The sequence below is a fragment of the Pongo pygmaeus genome, chromosome 1 (assembly GCF_028885625.2).
Source record: "Pongo pygmaeus isolate AG05252 chromosome 1, NHGRI_mPonPyg2-v2.0_pri, whole genome shotgun sequence".
NCBI classification, from domain to species: Eukaryota; Metazoa; Chordata; class Mammalia; order Primates; family Hominidae; genus Pongo; species Pongo pygmaeus.
Genome location: NC_072373.2, coordinates 154,340,329 through 154,359,129, shown reverse-complemented (window position 1 = coordinate 154,359,129; position 18,801 = coordinate 154,340,329). Strand labels below are relative to the sequence as shown.

The following is an 18,801-nucleotide window of genomic DNA, read 5'->3' as shown; positions in this document are numbered from 1 at the left end:
AGGCCATACAGAGATAGGAGCTGGGGAGACACAGTGAGAAGTGACCAGAAGACAAGAGTGCGAGCCTTCTGTTATGCCCGGACAGGGCCACCAGAGGGCTCCTTGGTCTAGCGGTAACGCCAGCGTCTGGGAAGATGCCGGTTGCCAGGCGGACCGTGGTCTAGCAGTAGCATAAGTGTCAAGGGAAAACACCCGCTACTTAGCTTCCCCGAGGGAGTTTAGAGAAGACTCTACTCCTCCACCTCTTGTGGAGGGCCTAACATTAGTCAGGCTCGTCCACAGTTATCTGGAGGCCTAACCATCTCCCTGTGATGCTGTGCTTCAGTGGTCACACTCCTAGTCCGCCTTCATGTTCCATCGTGTACACCTGGCTCTGCCTTCTGGATAGCAGTAGTAAATTAGTGAAAGTACTAAAAGTCTCTGATATGCAGAAATAATGGCATAAGCTGTCTTTCTCTTTGTCTCCTTTCTCTCTCTGCCTCGGCTGCTAGGCAGGGAAGCGCCCCCTGTCCAGTGGACACGTGACCCACATGACCTTACTTATCATTGGAGATGACTCACATTCTTTACTCTGCCCCTTTTGCTTTGTATCCAATAAATAACAGCACAGCCAGACATTCGGGGCCACTACCGGTCTCCGTGCATTGGTGGTAGTGGTCCCCCGGCCAAGCTGCCTTTTCTTTTATCTCTTTGTCTTGTGTCTTTATTTCTACACTCTCTCGTCACCACACACGGGGAGAAACTCACCGACCCTGTGGGGCTGGACCCTACAGAAAACAAAGGGGTAAGGGGATTCTCTATAGAATGTGAATTATTCCCACAAGAGACTTTGCACGGCAATTTCAAGGCATGGCAAGGACATATATTTTGGGGTTAAATATTGTATTCTTTGTTTCATAATGTTATGCCAGAGTCAGATTGAAAAGCAAGTCACAATATGCAGGGTCAAATAAAACCCATCTCATGAGAATCTATGGTTTGTAGGGCATAACTCCCTAGACCCCTTAGGTAGGAATTTGGGCCAGATAGAAAATCAGAGCTTAGGCCTCAAAACACAGTTTTAACGTAATGAATTACCATAGAAACAGAAAATTAGAAAGGGGACAGTTCTAGAGGTAGGCAAACTGAAAACTATCAAAAGACACCTGACAGTTTGAACAGGTAGCAGGTAAAATAAACATTTTCTTATTTTGTGAGTTACTTTATTTTTTTGAGATGGAGTTTCACCCTTGCTGACCAGGCTGGAATGCAATGGCGTGATCTCGGCTCACCGTAACCTCCGCCTCCCGGGTTCAAGCGATTCTCCTGCCTCAGCCTCCCGAGTAGCTGGGATTACAGGCATGCACCACCATGTCCAGCTAATTTTGTATTTTTAGTAGAGATGGGGTTTCTCCATGTTGGTCTGGCTGGTCTCGAACTCCTGACCTCAGGTGATCCACCTGCCTTGGCCTCCCAAAGTGCTGGGATTACAGGCGTAAGCCACCACACCCGGCTCTTATTTTGTGTTTTAAGGGATAACAGCATGACACCACTTTGAAAGTGTTAATAAGTCTACACAAAAACTTTTAATGTTATATATTACTATGATAATAACCATGAGTCATTAAGAAATAGTTATCATTGTTTACTGTATTTCAAGTATGGGGAAATAAGGATATTTTAAAACAATCTCTATGTTAAATGGTTAAAGTTTATTACTTATTTATATTTATTTTTATTAATTTTTTTGAGACAGAGTCTGGCTCTGTTGCCCAGGCTGGAGTGCAGTGGCACAATCTTGGCTCACTGCAACTTCTATCTCCCTGGCTCAAGCCATCCTCCCACCTCCTGAGTAGCTGGGACTACAGGTAGGCACCATCACACATGGCTAATTTTCATATTTTTTGTAGAGACAGGGTCTCACTGTGTTGCCAAGGCTGGTCTCAAACTCCTAAGCTCAAGTGATCTCCTGCCTTGGCCTCCCAAAGTGCTGGGATTATAGGCGTGAGCCACCACACCTGGGCTGAAATGGTTAAAAGTTTTTTAAAAAAATACCTGGGGATATTTAAAAGGGATAGGCTACAATTTTCTATAAATTTATTTTTGTAGAACACTGTAAGCTGGAAAATAAATTGAGAAAAATGAGTTTTTGAGTGGTGGTAGATGCAAGACACTTTATACATTGCCATAGTCTATTTGTGTTGCAGTAATAAAATACCTGAGACTGGGTAATTTATAAAGAACAGTGATTTATTTCTTATAGTTCTGAAGGCTGGGATCTGCAAGGTTAAGGGACCTGTATCTGGTGAGGGCCTTCTTGATGAATCATCCCATGCCAAAAGGCAGAAGGACAAGAGAGCACACATACAAGAGAGAGAGGAAGGGGAGCAAACTCATCCTTTTATCCAGAATTTACTTCCAGAACAAGCAACCCACTTCTGTGATAATGGCATTAATCCATTCATGAGGGCAGAGCCCTCTTCACCTAATCACCCTTTAAAGGTCCCACCTCTCATCAAGCTGGCATGAAGATTAAGTTTCTAATGCATGAACTTTGGGGACACATTCAAACCATAGCATTCTGCTCCTGGCTCCCCCAAATTCATGTCCTTCTCACATGCAAAATACATTCATTTCATCCCAATAGGCCTAAAGTCTTAACTCGTTTCAACACTTACTCGAAAGTCCAGAATCTCATCTGAATCAGATATGTGAGACTCAAGGCATGATTCATCCTGAGGCAAATTCCCCACCAGCTATGAGCCTATGAAATTAAAAAAGTTATCTACATCCAAAATGTTGGGACAGGCATAGGATAAACATTCCCATTACGAAAGGGAGAAATAGGCAATAAGAAAGGAGTAACAGGCCCAAGGAAATCAGTTCAAACCTCACAAGGAAAACAACAGTAAGTCTTAAGAAGAATAATCTTCTTTGACTCCATATCCCACATCAGGGGCACAGTGGGGAAGAAGTTGGGCTCTTAAGGCCTCAGGCAGCCTCAGGGCTTAGTCCACTCAGCAGCTCTCATGCCCATGGCTTTCTCAGACTGGAGTTACATGCTGGTGCCCCCTATAGTTCTGTGGTCTCAGGGTGGGGAGGTAGGGGGTGATTACCCCACTCCCATGGCTTTACTAGGCATTGCCTTAGTGGGGACTCTGTGAATGATGGCCTCTATCCTATGGCTCCACTAGGCATAGTGGGGGCTCTCTGTGGTAGGCTCTCTGTGGTGGCTCTGCCCCATGATAAGTCTCTGCCTGGGCCCCAGGCTGTCCTCAACATCCTTTGAAATTTAGGCAGAAGCCACCATGGCTTCATACCTATTTCATTCTGTGTGCCTGCAGAATTAGCACCATGTGGACACTGCCAAGATATACAGCTTATACCTTCTGGAGCAGTGAGTTGAGCTGCAGCTGGGCTCACTTGAGCTACAGTTGTGGTGGCTGAGAGGTGCTATGCCAGAATTAAGGGAGCAGAGTTCCAAGGTGCTGCAGGGCAGCAAATGCTGAGGTCTCACAAGTACCTTGCTGGAAATCTTGCCCTCAAGGTCCTGGCTTCCCTAGATTTCTGAAATGTTTTTGGGGTCATTCTCATTGTTTTCATGAATAGAACCTGGCTTCTTTCTATACTAATATTTTTAGCAATCACTTGACCACACCCCTACTATTCTCCCCCCGAACACACATTTTATGTGGCCAGGCTGAGAGTTTTCATAATTTGTTTATTCTGCTTCTTTTTAAATTATAAATGTCATCTTTAAAGTATTTCTCTTCTCTCATTTTACTGTAAGTGACTGAAAGATGCTATGCAACATCTTGAATGCTTTACTGCCTAGGTAGCTCTTCTGCCAGATATCCTAGTGCATTCCTCTTAAGTTCTGCCTTCCACAATATCCTAGGACATGGATACAGTTCTGCCAAGTTCTTTGCAGCTGTAACAAGGATGGCCTTTACTCCAGTTTCCAAGATTTTGTTTTTCAGTTCCACCTGAGTCCTCATCAGAATGGCCTTTACTTTCCATATTTCTACCAATGTTCTGATCATGACCACTTAAGTAGTCTTTACAACATTCCAGACTTTCCTTACATTTCTTTCCTTTTTCTGAGCCTTCACTAGAATTGCCCTTAATGTTGTGTTCATGGCAATCTGGGCTTTTTCTAACCTGCTCCTCCAAATTCTTCCAGCCTCTACCCATTCCCATTACCCAATTCCTAACCTGCTTCCACATTTTCAGGTATTTGTTATAGCAACAACTCCAGTCTTGGTACCAATTTTCTATCTTAGTTTGTTTTGTGCTGCTATAACACAATATCTGAGACTGAGTAATTTATAAAGGACAGAGATTTATTTCTTACAGTTCTGGAGGTGGGGAAGATCAAAGTCAAGTGGCTCACATCTGGTGAGGGCCTTCCTGCTGCGTCATAACATGGTAGAAGGGCAAGAGAGCATGCATGCATATGAGAGGAAGGGAGCTGAACTCATCCTTTTATCAAGAACCCACTCTCATGATAATAGCACTAATTAACTCACAGAGGCAGAGCCCTCATGACCTAACCATCTCTTAAAGATCCTACCTCTCAAGATGGTTGCATTGGGGATCAAGTTTCCAACACATGAACGTTGGGGGTCATATTCAAACCATAGCACAAGTATTACCTCACTTAATTCTCACAACACACCTAGGAGGTAGATGTTATCAGCATTTAAAAGATGAGAACAGCTATTGTTTAGAGAAGTTAGGTAACTCTTGGGAAGTTATGTGGTTAGTGGTTGAGCTATACTTTTAAACTAAGCATCTTTTAAGTATTATGAGGAAAAGTAGAGATCAAAAAGATGAGAAGAAAATTATGATAGACAATATCAAAACCAGAGAAGTAGAGTTTCAAGAATGAGGGTAAGTCGTGTTGCTATAATGGAATACCTGAGGCTGGGTAATTTACAAAGAAACGAGTTTATTTGGGTCACAATTCCAGTGACTGGAAAGTCCAAGAGTATGGCATTGGCATCTACTCAGCCTCTGGTCAGGGCTTTCATGATGCATCATAACATGGAGGATGGTCAAGGAGGAAATAGACATATGCTAAGAGCAAAATGAGGGGCATCCTCACTTTCTAACAACCTGTTCTTGTGTGGGAACTAGTCCCTTTCTGTGTAAACTAATCCAGGTTTATTAAGGGGTTAACTCACTCATCACGGTAGGAATGGCACTAAGCAGCCCATGGGAATGGAGCCTCTGTGACCCAAATGTTTTCCACTAGACTCCACCTATTAAATGTTTTATCTCCCAACATCGCCACACTAGGAATTAAGGTTTCAACATGAGTTTTGGTGGGGACAGGCAAATCATAGCAGAAGGGATGGTTAGCAGCATTAAATTTTGAGGTGAGATTGAGTAATCAAAATTAACAAAAGAGCATTAGAATTTAGTTATATTCATTTTACATGTAAGATAGTTAAAGAAGACAAAAAAGGTAATATTTGCAGGTAGAACTGTTCTATTTTATTCTTTGAGGATAATATTTTACATAGTCAATATTTTCAACTGTACCATAAAGTTTAAATACTCACATTTGTTTGTTTGTTTCAGTTATATCAAGATTTCTTGATACAGAGCAGCTTCTTTCTGTTTTAGTCCAAATTCCAAAGCAAGACACGGTATGTTTTTGTATACATTTTGTATTATATTATTATACATTATGTGATGGAACTTGTCTTAATGTAATGTAACAATTGGAAAATATCAAAATGTTTTGGGAAAGTCCTTCATTATTGATATCTGGAGTATTTTATGCCACTGTAGAGGAAACTTTTTTCCTAATGTATTATCCTGTATGTTATAGTAAAATTTAAAATTTCAGCCAGGCATGGTGGCTCATGCCTATAATCCCAACACTTTGGGAGGTCAAGGCAGTTCAAGACAAGCCTGGGCAAGAAAGTGAGACCCCCATCTCTACAAAAAAATCAAAAAATTAGCTGGGCATGGTGTTGCACGCTTGTAGTCCCAGCTCCTGGCGAGGCTGAGGTGGGAGGATAACTTGAGCCTTGGGAGGTCAAGGCTGCAGTGAGCTGTGTTCGCATCACTGCACTCCAGCCTGGGTAACATAGTGAGGCCTTGTTGCAAAAAAAATTGCTTTTTAGATAGTTGAGGAATTGGCCTATTTTCACTAATCAAATATTAAGGAGTTATATATAATTTTCAAAAGACTTAGACTATAATAATATTTGCCTAATAAATAACTAACTAAAATAGAGCTAAAGATTCTTCTTAAAAGTGATCATTATGTGAAGTTTGATTAGTCTTCAAATATTATTATTACTATTTTTGAGATGGAGTCTCACTCTGTCACCAAGACAGGAGTGCAGTGGCGCGATTTTGGCTCACTGCAACCTCTGTCTCTCAGGTTCAAGCGATTCTCTTGCCTCAGCCTCCCAAGTAGCTGGGATTACAGGCACGCACCACCATGCCTGGCTAATTTTCGTATTTTTAGTAGAGATGGGGTTTCACCATGTTGGCCGGGCTGATCTCGAACTCCTGAACTCAAGTGATCTGCCCACCTTGGCCTCCCAAAGTACTGGGATTGCAGGCGTGAGCCACCACACTTGGCCAAGTCTTTAAATATTCTTAACCTTTAACAATGAAACAACACCTTTTCTGGATATTTTTCAAATTTAAATAGTGCTTATGGGTACATTCTGTAAAGAAAGTAATAATAGCTTTCATTCTTCCGTTTAAGATGAACTGAAGAATATTTACTATAATGAAATACAGGTATATTTTTGCCCATATGCATAAAAAGAAAAGAAGTCTTGCACATCAATAAAATTTAATTTACAATTTGATGACATTTGTAAATCCATTGAAAGCTAATCTATATTTGGGAAGCCTTTTTGTATTATAAAGAAAATACTCTTAAGGTTCATTTATAATAAAATCATCACTAGATTGAAAAGCTTTAGCTGTTGGGCAGGCACAGAACTGAGTTTCCTTAAATAATTGAAGCTGCTTATACTTCAATATATACAAATGGGAAGTAACCTAAAACAACTGATGTTTGGATTAAATTAGCAGCTATCATAAAGTAAGTTTGGAAGTATCCCTTACTCTTTAATTTTCTGGTAGAGTTTACATAGAACTGGTATTATTTCTTCCTTACATATTTGGTAGAATTTACAAATGAAGCCATTAAAGCCTGGAATTTTTTTGGTAGGAAGGTTTTTAACTATAAATTCCACTTATTAAATAGGCATAGTGCTCTTCAGGTTACCTGTTTCTTCTTGGACAAGCTTTGGTAGCTTGTGTCTTTTAAAGAATTTTTCATTTCACCCAACTTTTCAATGTATCAGCATAAACTATCTCATAATATCCTTCTTATATGTGTAAAATTGGCAGTGATATACTCTCTCATTCCTAATACTGATAACTTTAATATGTTCTCTGTTTTTCTTAATCAGCCTGGCTAGACGTTATCAATTTTATTGGTATTCTTAAGGAACCAACTTTCTATTTCATTGGTTTCTCTTTTATTCTCCTATTTCACCAATTTCTGGTTTCGTCACTCTTTCTTTTGCTTACTCTGTGCCTACTGTTCTTTTTTGAGGTTGTAAAGGAGGATGCTGAGGTCATTGATTTGAGACCTTTTTTCCTTCTAATATAAGCATTTTAGTACTATAAATTTCTCTGTGAGTAGTGCTTTAGCTGTATTCCACAGTTTTAGATATGTTGTGATTTCTTTTTCTTTCAAAAGGGTCAAAACAGTTTCTAATTTCTTTTTAAAAATTCTTTGATGTATGGGTTTTTAGAGGTATGTTATTTTATTTCCAGTTTTTGGGGACTTTCCAAATATCTTTTTGTTGTTGGTTTCTAATTTAATTCCCCAATGGTCAGAGACCATGTATTATGTAATATAGATCCTTTTAGCTTTATTGACATTTTTTATGGCCCAAAATAGAGTTAATCTTGGTAAATGTTCCATGTGAACTTGAAAACAATGTGTATTTTGCTGTTGTTTGTTGGAGCGTTCCATAAATGTCACTTTGTTCAAGTTGCGTGGTAGTGTTCTTCAAATCTCCTATATCCTTATGGTGTTTTATGGTTTTTTTTTTGTTGTTTGTTTTGTTTTCCTATTTGTTCTATCAGTTATTAAGAAAGGAGTGTCAAAATCTCCAAATGTAATTGTGGATTTCTCTATTTTTCCTTGCAGTTTTATCAGTTTTTATCTAATGTATTTGGAATCTTTGTTATTAGGTTCATAAACATTTAAGATTGCTATATCCTCTATAAATTGAGCCTGTTTTCATTATGAAATGACCCTTTTTATCCCTAGTAGTATTTTTTGCTATGAAATCTACTGCATCTAATATTAATATAGCCACTCCATCTTTCTTTTGGTTAGTGTTGCCATGGCATATCTTTATCATCCTTTTGCTTTTAACTTATTTTTGTCTTTATATTTAAAGAAGGTTTTTTGTAGGTGACATATAGTTAAGTCTTAACTTTTTGCATACAATCAGAGAATACCTTACTTTTAATTGAGGTATTTATTACATTTACACTTAATAAGATTATTGATATGTTTTTATTTAAATCTGCCATCTTGGTTTTTTTTCGTTTTTCTCATCTGTTTGCTCCCTTTTCTCTTTTTTTCTGCCTTCTTTTGTATTATTTTTTATGATTCCATCTCATTTCCTTTGTTGGCTTATTAGATATAACTCATTGCCTTCATTAGCTTAATTATTGACTTAGGGTTTATAGAATACATCTTTAGCTGAATTCAGTCCATTTTTGTTTATTTTTTATTTTATTTTTTGGGACAGAGTCTTGCTCTGTCGCCCAGGCTGGAGTGCAGTGGCGCCATCTCGGCTCACTGCCACCTTTGTCTCCTGGCTTCAAGTGATTCTTGTGCCTCAGCCTCCCTAGTAGCTGGGACTACAGGCATGCCACCATGCCATGCTAATTTTCGTATTTTTAGTAGAGATGGGGTTTTGCCATGTTGGCCAGGCTGGTCTCAAACTTCTAACCTCAAGCAATCCACCTGCCTAGGCCTTCCAAAATGTTGGGATTATAGGTGTGAACCATCGGACACAGCCTCAGTCCACTTTTAAATAATATTATAATACTTTACATATGATATAAGAGCCTTGCACTAGTATACCATCATTTCCCTCTTCCCTACCATTATGCTATTATTGTAATATGTTTAACTTCTACATATATTTCACAATTCATTTTTAAAAATAAGACAGCTTTATTGAGATGTAATTACATAGATTACAATTCACACATTCAAAGCCTACAATTTAATTGTCTTTAATGCATTCACAGAGTTGTACAACCATCACCACAGTCAATTTTAGAACATTTTAATCATTCCCAGAAGCAATCCTGCACCCACTAGCAATAACTTCCCATTCCTTCTAACCCCCTTTCTCCAGCCTTAGATAACCACTAATCTATTGTCTGTCTCTACAGATTTACCTATCCTGGACATTTTATATAAATGGAACATTTTAATATGTACAGGTAGTCTTTTGTGACTGGATTTTTAACTTAGCATAACGTTTTCAAGTTTCATGTTGTAGCATTTATCAATACTTTATTCTTTTTATTGACAAATAATATTCCATTGTATGGATATAACACATTTGGTTTATCAATTTATCAGTTGATGGCTATTTAGGTTGTTTTCACTTTTGACTATTATGAATAATGCTATTAATATTTGTGTGCAAGTTTTTCTAGGGACATACATTTTTCATTTGTCTTGATACATACCTAGGAATGGAATTGCTGGGTCATGTGATAACTCTATGTTTAATAATTTGAGGAACTGCTGGATTGTTTTGCAACGTGACTTTATCATTTTAGGTATCCACCAGCAGTGTTTGAGGGTTCTGATTTCTCCACATCCTTGTCAAGACTTGTTATTATCTTAATTTTTGATTCTGGTGAGCCTGTTGGGTGTCTCATGGTTTTGGTATACATTTCCATGATGACTGACAATGTCGAGCATCTTTTTATATGCTTATTGGCCATTTGTATCTTCCTTGGAGAAATATTTATTCATATTATTTGCCCATTTTAAATTGGCTTGTTTGTATTTTTATTACTGAGTTGTGAGAGTTCTTTATATATTTTGGATACCAATCCCTTATTGGATATATGATTTGCAGATATTTTCTCCCATTCTGTGGGTTGTCTTTTCACTTTCTTGATTATATTCATGTTAATCCCCAACCAGAAAAATGAATACTTAACTTTCTTTTCTTCCTTATCTCCCATAAACATGGATACTTACATCCCTACTTTTCATCACCCAGTATGATTATAACAGTTTTAGTTAGATCAAAATTATTATGAAAATTGTTATGTTATACAGAGCTGAGCCTGCATGACTTTTTGTGGGCTTTTCCCCAGAAATTAGTAACTATTTTTCTTTTTTTGTTTGTTTTTTGTTTGTTTGTTTGTTTTTGAGACAGAGTTTCACTCTGTCACCCAGGCTGGAATGCAGTGGTGTAATCTCAGCTCACTGCATCCTCCACCTCCCAGGTTCAAGTGATTCTCCTACTTCAGCCTCCCAAGTAGCTGGGATTACAGGCACCCCCCACCATGTCCAGCTAATTTTTGTATTTTTAGTAGAGACGGGGTTTCACCATGTTGGTCAGGATGGCCTCAAACCCCTGACCTCAAGTGATCTGCCTGCCTTGGCCTCCCAAAGTGCTAGGGTTACAGGCGTGAGCCACCACACCCGGCCTGATTTTTTTTATTGTTAGATTCAGGTTACATAACATTGGCAGAAATATCACAGAAGTGATGATGCATTCTTCTCATTGCATCTTCTTATATAGCACACAATTTTGATTTGTCTCATTATGATGATAAGTTTGTATACTTGGTTGAGATGGTGTAAAATTGCTGTACAATTATGATTTCCCCCATTTAATTAATAAGTATTTTGTGGGGAGGTAGCTTGAAACTATGTAAATATTTTGCTCTTCTTTCAATTTATCCAACTTTCAATTTATGTATGTATGTATTTAATCCATATGGACTGATGATTTTATATTCAATTGGTTATAGTCTATTACTGTCAATATTTATTTTGATTCTCACATTGTCTCAGATTTGACCTGTGCAAGCTTCTTCTAATTTGCTTCTATGCTCTTTGGAAATGCATCCACAATTCTTTGAGAACTTTATCATTTACTGCCTCAAGAAAATGAGCCAGGCTTATCTTGTACTTTCCTTGGTAGCCTTTGAATCAACTATTTCTCCCAGGAGTCCTGGTTCATTTTAGTAAGGAATGGTATTAGAAATCAAGATCTGAGCACCAGGTGTACTTGTTGCTATTGGGGTATCACCATTCTAAAACCCTCTCATGGCTAGGGAATAAGTGTACATATATATATATATATATATATATATGCATAAATATAGATATTGACCTCTATATTTATTTCTGTATTTATCTATACAATAGAAAATCATGTGTTCCTTTTACACTGTTGGTGGGACTGTAAACTAGTTCAACCATTGTGGAAGTCAGTGTGGCGATTCCTCAGGGATCTAGAACTAGAAATTCCATTCGACCCAGCCATCCCATTACTGGGTATATACCCAAAGGACTATAAATCATGCTGCTATAAAGACACATGCACACGTATGTTTATTGCGGCATTATTCACAATAGCAAAGACTTGGAACCAAGCCAAATGTCCAACAATGATAGACTGGATTAAGAAAATGTGGCACATATACACCATGGAATACTATGCAGCCATAAAAAATGATGAGTTCATGTCCTTTGTAGGGACATGGATGAAATTGGAAATCATCATTCTCAGTAAACTATCGCAAGAACAGAAAACCAAACACTGCATATTCTCACTCATAGGTGGGAATTGAACAATGAGAACACATGGACACAGGAAGGGGAACATCACACTCTGGGGACTGTTGTGGGGTGGGGGGAGGGGGGAGGGATAGCATTGGGAGATATACCTAATGCTAGATGACAAGTTAGTGGGTGCAGCGCACCAGCATGGCACATGTATACATATGTAACTTACCTGCTCATTGCGCACATGTACCATAAAACCTAAAGTATAATAATAATAATAATAAAATAAAATAAAATAAAAAATAAAAAAATAATAATAATAAAAAAAAAACCTGTGGTACATGCATACCATGGAATATTACCCAGCAATAAAAAGGAATTAACTATTGGATTAAAAAAAAAAAAAAAGAAAATGGTATACATGTTAATTTAAATGGTTTCATTATTTCTCTTCAGGATTTTTAAGATGCGGGATCAGAATATATGTTACTATTTTGAGAATTAGAAATAATAAGGAAAACAGAATGTATACATTAAAAGTCATGTCATAAAAAAAAAAAAGAAAATCATGTGTTCATACCAATACTTCCAATTTCAATTTACAGTCACAGGGTTCATACTAGTTTTCTCTCTTTCCATATTAGTAACTCTCTTCTCTGTCAATGAAAAACCTGATGAGAAATCCTATTATCCAATGAGAAGTCCTCATTATTTTTAATATATTAATATATTTTATATATTCAGGAGGAATACCAGTCTCCTACTACTGCCACTCCCTCCCCCATGCAGATACCATCTTCACTCTTCCTATGCTGTAGTACTCCCTGCTGAACTGTCTTCCTATGCAGAAATCCTTCTCACCTCTCTCATGCTCAGGCTGCCCTTCTATGCAGAGGAGGCTTTCTTCAGCCTACTTGGGATCCAAAACCTGTGTCAGGGTTTCCCTCTTCCCTTGCATGAATAACCTCCTGTTGTTCATATTCAGGCTTATATACCCTTGCTAGGTAGACCTTCAGTTTAAATGCCTTCCTTGTCCTCCTGTACTATACCACCCCTCCGTCCTCTCCCTGCTCTGGCTTTGCCTCCCCCACACCAACGATGCTCTCTTCTTCCTATTTGGGCCCTAACAACTAATACTACATCACATTGTTCATATTAAAATAAAATGATTTTTCAGTATATATGGAGGGTTCTTCACTTTATTTTTGAATATGTTGCTAACCTAACCTTTTTTTTCTTTGCATTTGTTTAACAGTGTTGGAATCAGTAAATGTTTTAGGATTTTCAGACTTAAACATAAATAATCAATATAAATATAAACAAAGTACCACAGTTAACGTTTATGATATTTTGCCATATGTCACTGCTTTGGATGATATTTTTGAATGAAAAATATCTTAAATACTTAAAGAACAGTTTTTACTATGAAAGCATATTTTACAAAGAAAAATGCAATGCAGTTTAATAGAACGGGAAATGGCCACTTTATATAGATAATTAGTATTTGTATTAGTTTTGTTTTTTTTTCTTTCTTTTTTGAGACAGAGTCTCACTCTGTTATCTAAGCTGGAGTGCAGTGGTGTGATCATAGTTTACTTTAGCCTTGACCTCCCTGGCTTATGCGATCTTCCTACCTCAGCCTCCTGAGTAGCCAAGACCACAGGCATGCGCTACCACACCCAGCTAATTTGTAAGTTTTTTGTAGAGATGGGGTATTGCCTTTTTGCCCAGGTTTGTCTTGAACTCCGGGCTCAAGCAATCCTCCCATCTTGGCCTCCCGAAGTGCTGAGTTTATGGGTGTGAGTCACTGTGCCTGGCCTGTATTAGTTTTCTAAGGCTGTGTAACAAAACACTATGAACTGCACATCCTAAAATAATAGAAATTTATTGTCTTACAGATTTAGAGGCTAATAATCTGAAATCAAGGTGTTTTGGGGCCATGCTCTCTGCGAAACCTGTAGAGGAATCCTTTCTTGCCTCTTCCTAGCTTTTGGTGATTTGTTTACAATTATTGCCATTTCTTGGCTCGAATCTTCATAACGCCAATCTGTGTTTCCTTGTCAAATGGTGGTGTCCCTGTGTTTCCACATGTTCACAACGCCAATCTGTGTTTCCTTGTCAAATGGTGGTGTCCCTTTGTTTCCACATGTTCACAACGCCAATCTGTGTTTCCTTGTCAAATGGTGGTGTCCCTGTGTTTCCACATGTTCACATGGCTGTCTTTGTATGACATCAATATTATTGGAGTAGGGGCCTACCCCACTCCAGTATTATGTCATTGTAACAATCACTAACCTCTGGAATGACCCTATTTCCAAATAAGATCACATTTTGAGGTACTGAGGGTTAGAACTTCAACAGAATTTTTTTGGAGGGAACACAATTCAACCTTTAACAGTGTATAAGCAAAGGCTATGTTTCTATTTTACTATAGGAAAGAATTAATCATCAGATTATACCTGACAGCAATCTCTTTATTGTCAATTTATGTAACATATAGTATTATGCAATCACACAGTTTCATACAGTGTCACTAGTTATAGGAATTAGTAATATACATCTTTTTGCACTAGACAATTTCTGGTTAAATTAGGAAAAAAATATCACTTTGACCAACTAGTTTTCTGAGAAATATCTGTGAATAGCTTGCCTGCTTCTATACTCAGTTTGACTATCAGATTTTAGAAAAGTCTTCTGGTCTAGGTTTAAGGTAATTCAGTAAGCTAAGAATCTGGAACCTTTTTTTCTGTTCAGAAAAAAAAATTATAATTAGCGCCATAAGGTTTTTAAGGGTCGATGTTACTTCCCATCCTTTTTTCTTTCTTTCTTTTTTTATATATATTTTAGGTTCTGGGTTACATGTGCAGAACGTGCAGTTTTGTTACATAGGTATACACGTGCCATGGTGGTTTGCTGCACCTATCAACCCGTCACCTACATTAGGTATTTTTCCTAATGTTATCGCACCCCTAGCCCTCCACCCCCCATAGGCCCCGGTGTGTGATGTTCCCCTCCCTGTGTCCGTGTGTTCTTGTTGTTCAACTCCCACTTATGAGTGAGAACATGCGGTGTTTGGTTTTCTAATCTTGTGATAGTTTGCTGAGAATAATGGTTTCCAGCTTCATCCATGTCCCTGCAAAGGACATGAACTCATCCTTTTTTATGGCTGCACAGTATTCCATGGTGTATACGTGCCACATTTTCTTAATCCAGTCTATCACTGATGGACATTTGGATTGGTTCCAAGTCTTTGCTATTGTGAATAGTGCTGCAATAAACATACATATACATGTGTCTTTATCATAGAATGATTTATAATCTTTTGGGTATATGCCCAGTAATGGGATTGCTGGGTCAAATGGTATTTCTAGTTCTAGATCCTTGAGGAATCACCACACTGTCTTCCACAATGGTTGAACTAATTTACACTCCCACCAACAGTGTAAAAGGGATCCTATTTCTCCACATCCTCTCCAGCATCTGTTGTTTCCTGACTTTTTAATGATCGTCATTCTAACTGGCATGAGATGGTATCTAGTTGTGTTTTTGATTTGCATTTCTCTAATGACCAGTGATGATAAGCATTTTTTCATATGTCTGTTGGCTGCATAAATGTCTTCTTTTGAGAATTGTCTGTTCATATCCTTTGCCCATTTTTTGATGGGGTTGTTTGCTTTTTTCTTGTAAATTTGTTTAAGTTATTTCTAGATTCTGGATGTTAGCCCTTTGTCAGATGGATAGATTGCAAAAATTTTCTCCCATTCTGTAGGTTGCCTATTCACTCTGATGATAGTTTCTTTTGCTGTGCAGAAGCTCTTTAGTTTAATTATATCCCATTTGTCAATTTTGGCTTTTGTTGCCATTGCTTTTGGTGTTTTAGACATGAAGTCTTTGCCCATGCCTATGTCCTGAATGGTATTGCCCAGGTTTTCTTCTAAGGTTTTTATGGTTTTAGGTCTAACATTTAAGTCTTTGATCTATCTTGAATTTATTTTTGTATAAGGTGTAAGGAAGGGGTCTAGTTTCAGTTTTCTGCATATGGCTAACCAGTTTTCCCAACACCATTTATTAAATAGGGAATCTTTTCCCCATTGCTTGTATGTCTCAGGTTTGTCGAAGATCAGATGGTCGTACTTGTGTGGTGTTATTTCTGAGGCCTCCGTTCTGTTCCATTGGTCTATATGTCTGTTTTGGTACCAGTACCATGCTGTTTTGGTTACTGTAGCCTTGTAGTAAAGCTTGAAGTCAGGTACTGTGATGCTTTGTTTTTCTTGCCCAAGATTGTCTTGGCTATGCAGGCCCTTTTTTGGTTCCATATGAACTTTAAAATAATTTTTCCAATTCTGTGAAGAAAGTCAGTGGTAGCTTGATGGGGATAGCCTTGAATCTATAAATTACTTTGGGCAGTATGGCTATTTTCACAATATTCATTCTTCTTATCCATGAGCATGGAACGTTTTTCCATTTGTTTGTGTCCTCTCTTATTTCCTTGAGCAGTGGTTTGTAGTTCTCCTTGAAGAGGTCCTTCACATCCCTTGTAAGTTGGATTCCTAGGTATTTTAGTCTCTTAGTAGCAATAGTGACTGGGAGTTCACTCATGATTTGGCTCTCTGTTTATCTCTTATTGGTGTATAGGAATGCTTGTGATTTTGCACATTGATTTTGTATCCAGAGACTTTGCTGAAGTTGCTTATCAGCTTAAGAAGATTTTGAGCTGAGACAATGGGGTTTTCTAAATATACAATCATGTCATCTGTAAACAGAGACAATTTGACTTCCTCTCTTCCTATTTGAATAGCCTTTATTTCTTTCTCTTGCCTGATTGCCCTGGCCAGAACTTCCAATACTATGTTGAATAGGGTGGTGAGAAAGGGCATCCTTGTCTTGTGCCAGTTTTCAAAGGGAATGCTTCCAGTTTTTGCCCATTCAGTATGATATTGGCTGTAGATTTGTCATTAATAGCTCTTATTATGTTGAGATACATTCCATTGATACCCACTTTATTGAGAGTTTTTAGCATGAAATGCTGTTGAATTTTGCTGAAGGCCTTTTCTGCATCTATTCAGATAATCATGTGGTTTTTGTCGTTGGTTCTGTTTTTGTGATGGATTATGTTTATTGATTTGTGTATGTTGAACCAGATTTGCTTCCCAGGGATGAAGCCAACTTGATTGTGGTGGATAAGCTTTTTGATGTGCTGCTGTTTTCGGTTTGCCAGTATTTTATTGTGGATTTTCACATTGATGTTCATCAGGGATGTTAGCCTAAAATTTTCTTTTTTTCTTGTGTCTCTGCCAGGATTTGGTATCAGGATGATGCTGGCCTCATAAAATGAGTTAAGGAGGATTCCTTCTTTTTCTATTGATAGGAATAGTTTCAGAAGGAATGGTCCCAGCTCCTCTTTGTACCTCTGGTAGAATTCGGCTATGAATCCGTCTGGTCCTGGACTTTTTTTGGTTGCTAGGCTATTAATTGTTGCCTCAATTTCAGAACCTGTTATTGGTCTATTCAGAGATTTACCTTCTTCCTGGTTTAGTCTTGGGAGGGTGTATGTGTCCAGGAATTTATCCATTTCTTCTAGATTTTCTAGTTCATTTGCATAGAGGTGTATTTATACTATTCTCTGATGGTAGTTTGAATTTCTGTGGGATTGATGGTGATATCCACTTTATCATTTTTTATTGTGTCTATTTGATTCTTCTCTCTTTTATTCTTTATTAGTCTTGCTATTGGGCTATCTCTTTTGTTGATCTTTTAAAAAACCAGCTCCTGGATTCATCGATTTTTTGAAGGGTTTTTTGTGTCTCTATTTCCTTTAGTTCTGCTCTGATTTTAGTTATTTCTTATCTCCTGCTACTTTTGAATTTGTTTGCTCTTGACTCTCTAGTTCTTTTAATTGTGATATTAGGGTGTCAATTTTAGATCTTCCCTGCTTTCTCTTGTGGGCATTTAGTGGTATAAATTTCCCTCTACACACTGCTTTAAATGTGTCCCAGAGATTCTGATACATTGTGTCTTTGTTCTCATTGGTTTCGAAGAACACCTTTATTTCTCCTTTCATTTTGTTATTTACTCAGTAGTCATTCAGGAGCAGGTTGTTCAGTTTCCGTGTAGTTGTGTGGTTTTGAGTGAGTCTCTTAATCCTGACTTCTAATTTATTGCACTGCGGTCTGAGAGGCAGTTTGTTGTGATTTCTATTCTTACACATTTGCTGAGGAGTGTTTTACTTCCAATTATGTGGTCGATTTTAGAATTAGTGTGATATGGTGCTGAGAAGAATGTATATTCTGTTTATTTGGGGTGGAGAGTTCTGTAGATTTCTTTTAGGTCCGCTTGGTTCAGAGCTGAGTTGAAGTCCTGGATATCCTTGTTAATTTTCTGTCTCGTTGATCTGTCTAATATTGACAGTGGGGTGTTAAAGTCTCCCATTATTGTTGTGCAGGAGTCTAAGTCTCTTTGTAGGTCTCTAAGAACTTGCTTTATGAATCTGGGTGCTCCTGTATTGGGTGTGTATATGTTTAGCACAGTTAGCTCTTCTTGTTGAATTGATCCCTTTACCAATATGTAATGGCCTTGTTTGTCTCTTCTGATCTTTGTTGGTTTCAAGTCTGTTTTATCAGAGACTAGGATTGCAACCCCTGCTTTTTTTTGCTTTCCATTTGCTTAGTAGATCTTCCTCCATCCCTTTATTTTGAGCCTCTGTGTTTCTTTGCATGTGAGATGGGTCTCCTGAATACAGCACACTGGTGGGTCTTGACTGTTTATCCAACTTGCCAGTCTGTGTCTTTTAATTGGGGCATTTAGCCCATTTACATTTAAGGTTAACATTGTTATATCTCAATTTGATCCTGTCATTATGATGCTAGCTGGTCATTTCTCCCATTAATTTATGCAGTTTTTCCATAGCATTGATGTTCTTTACAATTTGGCATGTTTTTGCAGTGGTTGGTACCGGTTATTCCTATCCATGCTTAGTGCTTCCTGCA

General features: G+C 38.0%; 1 protein-coding gene across 3 annotated transcripts in view; it reads left to right on the top strand.

Moving 5' to 3' along the window:
• MSH4 (mutS homolog 4) overlaps positions 1–18,801 on the top strand; it is a 120,903-nt gene that overhangs the window by 47,268 nt on the left and 54,834 nt on the right. For all 3 annotated transcript variants that reach the window (XM_054448694.1, XM_054448701.1, XM_054448712.1), the window contains one exon: positions 5,566–5,633. In XM_054448694.1, the coding sequence (XP_054304669.1) occupies positions 5,566–5,633 (68 nt within the window). The remainder of the gene's footprint in view (positions 1–5,565; positions 5,634–18,801) is intronic.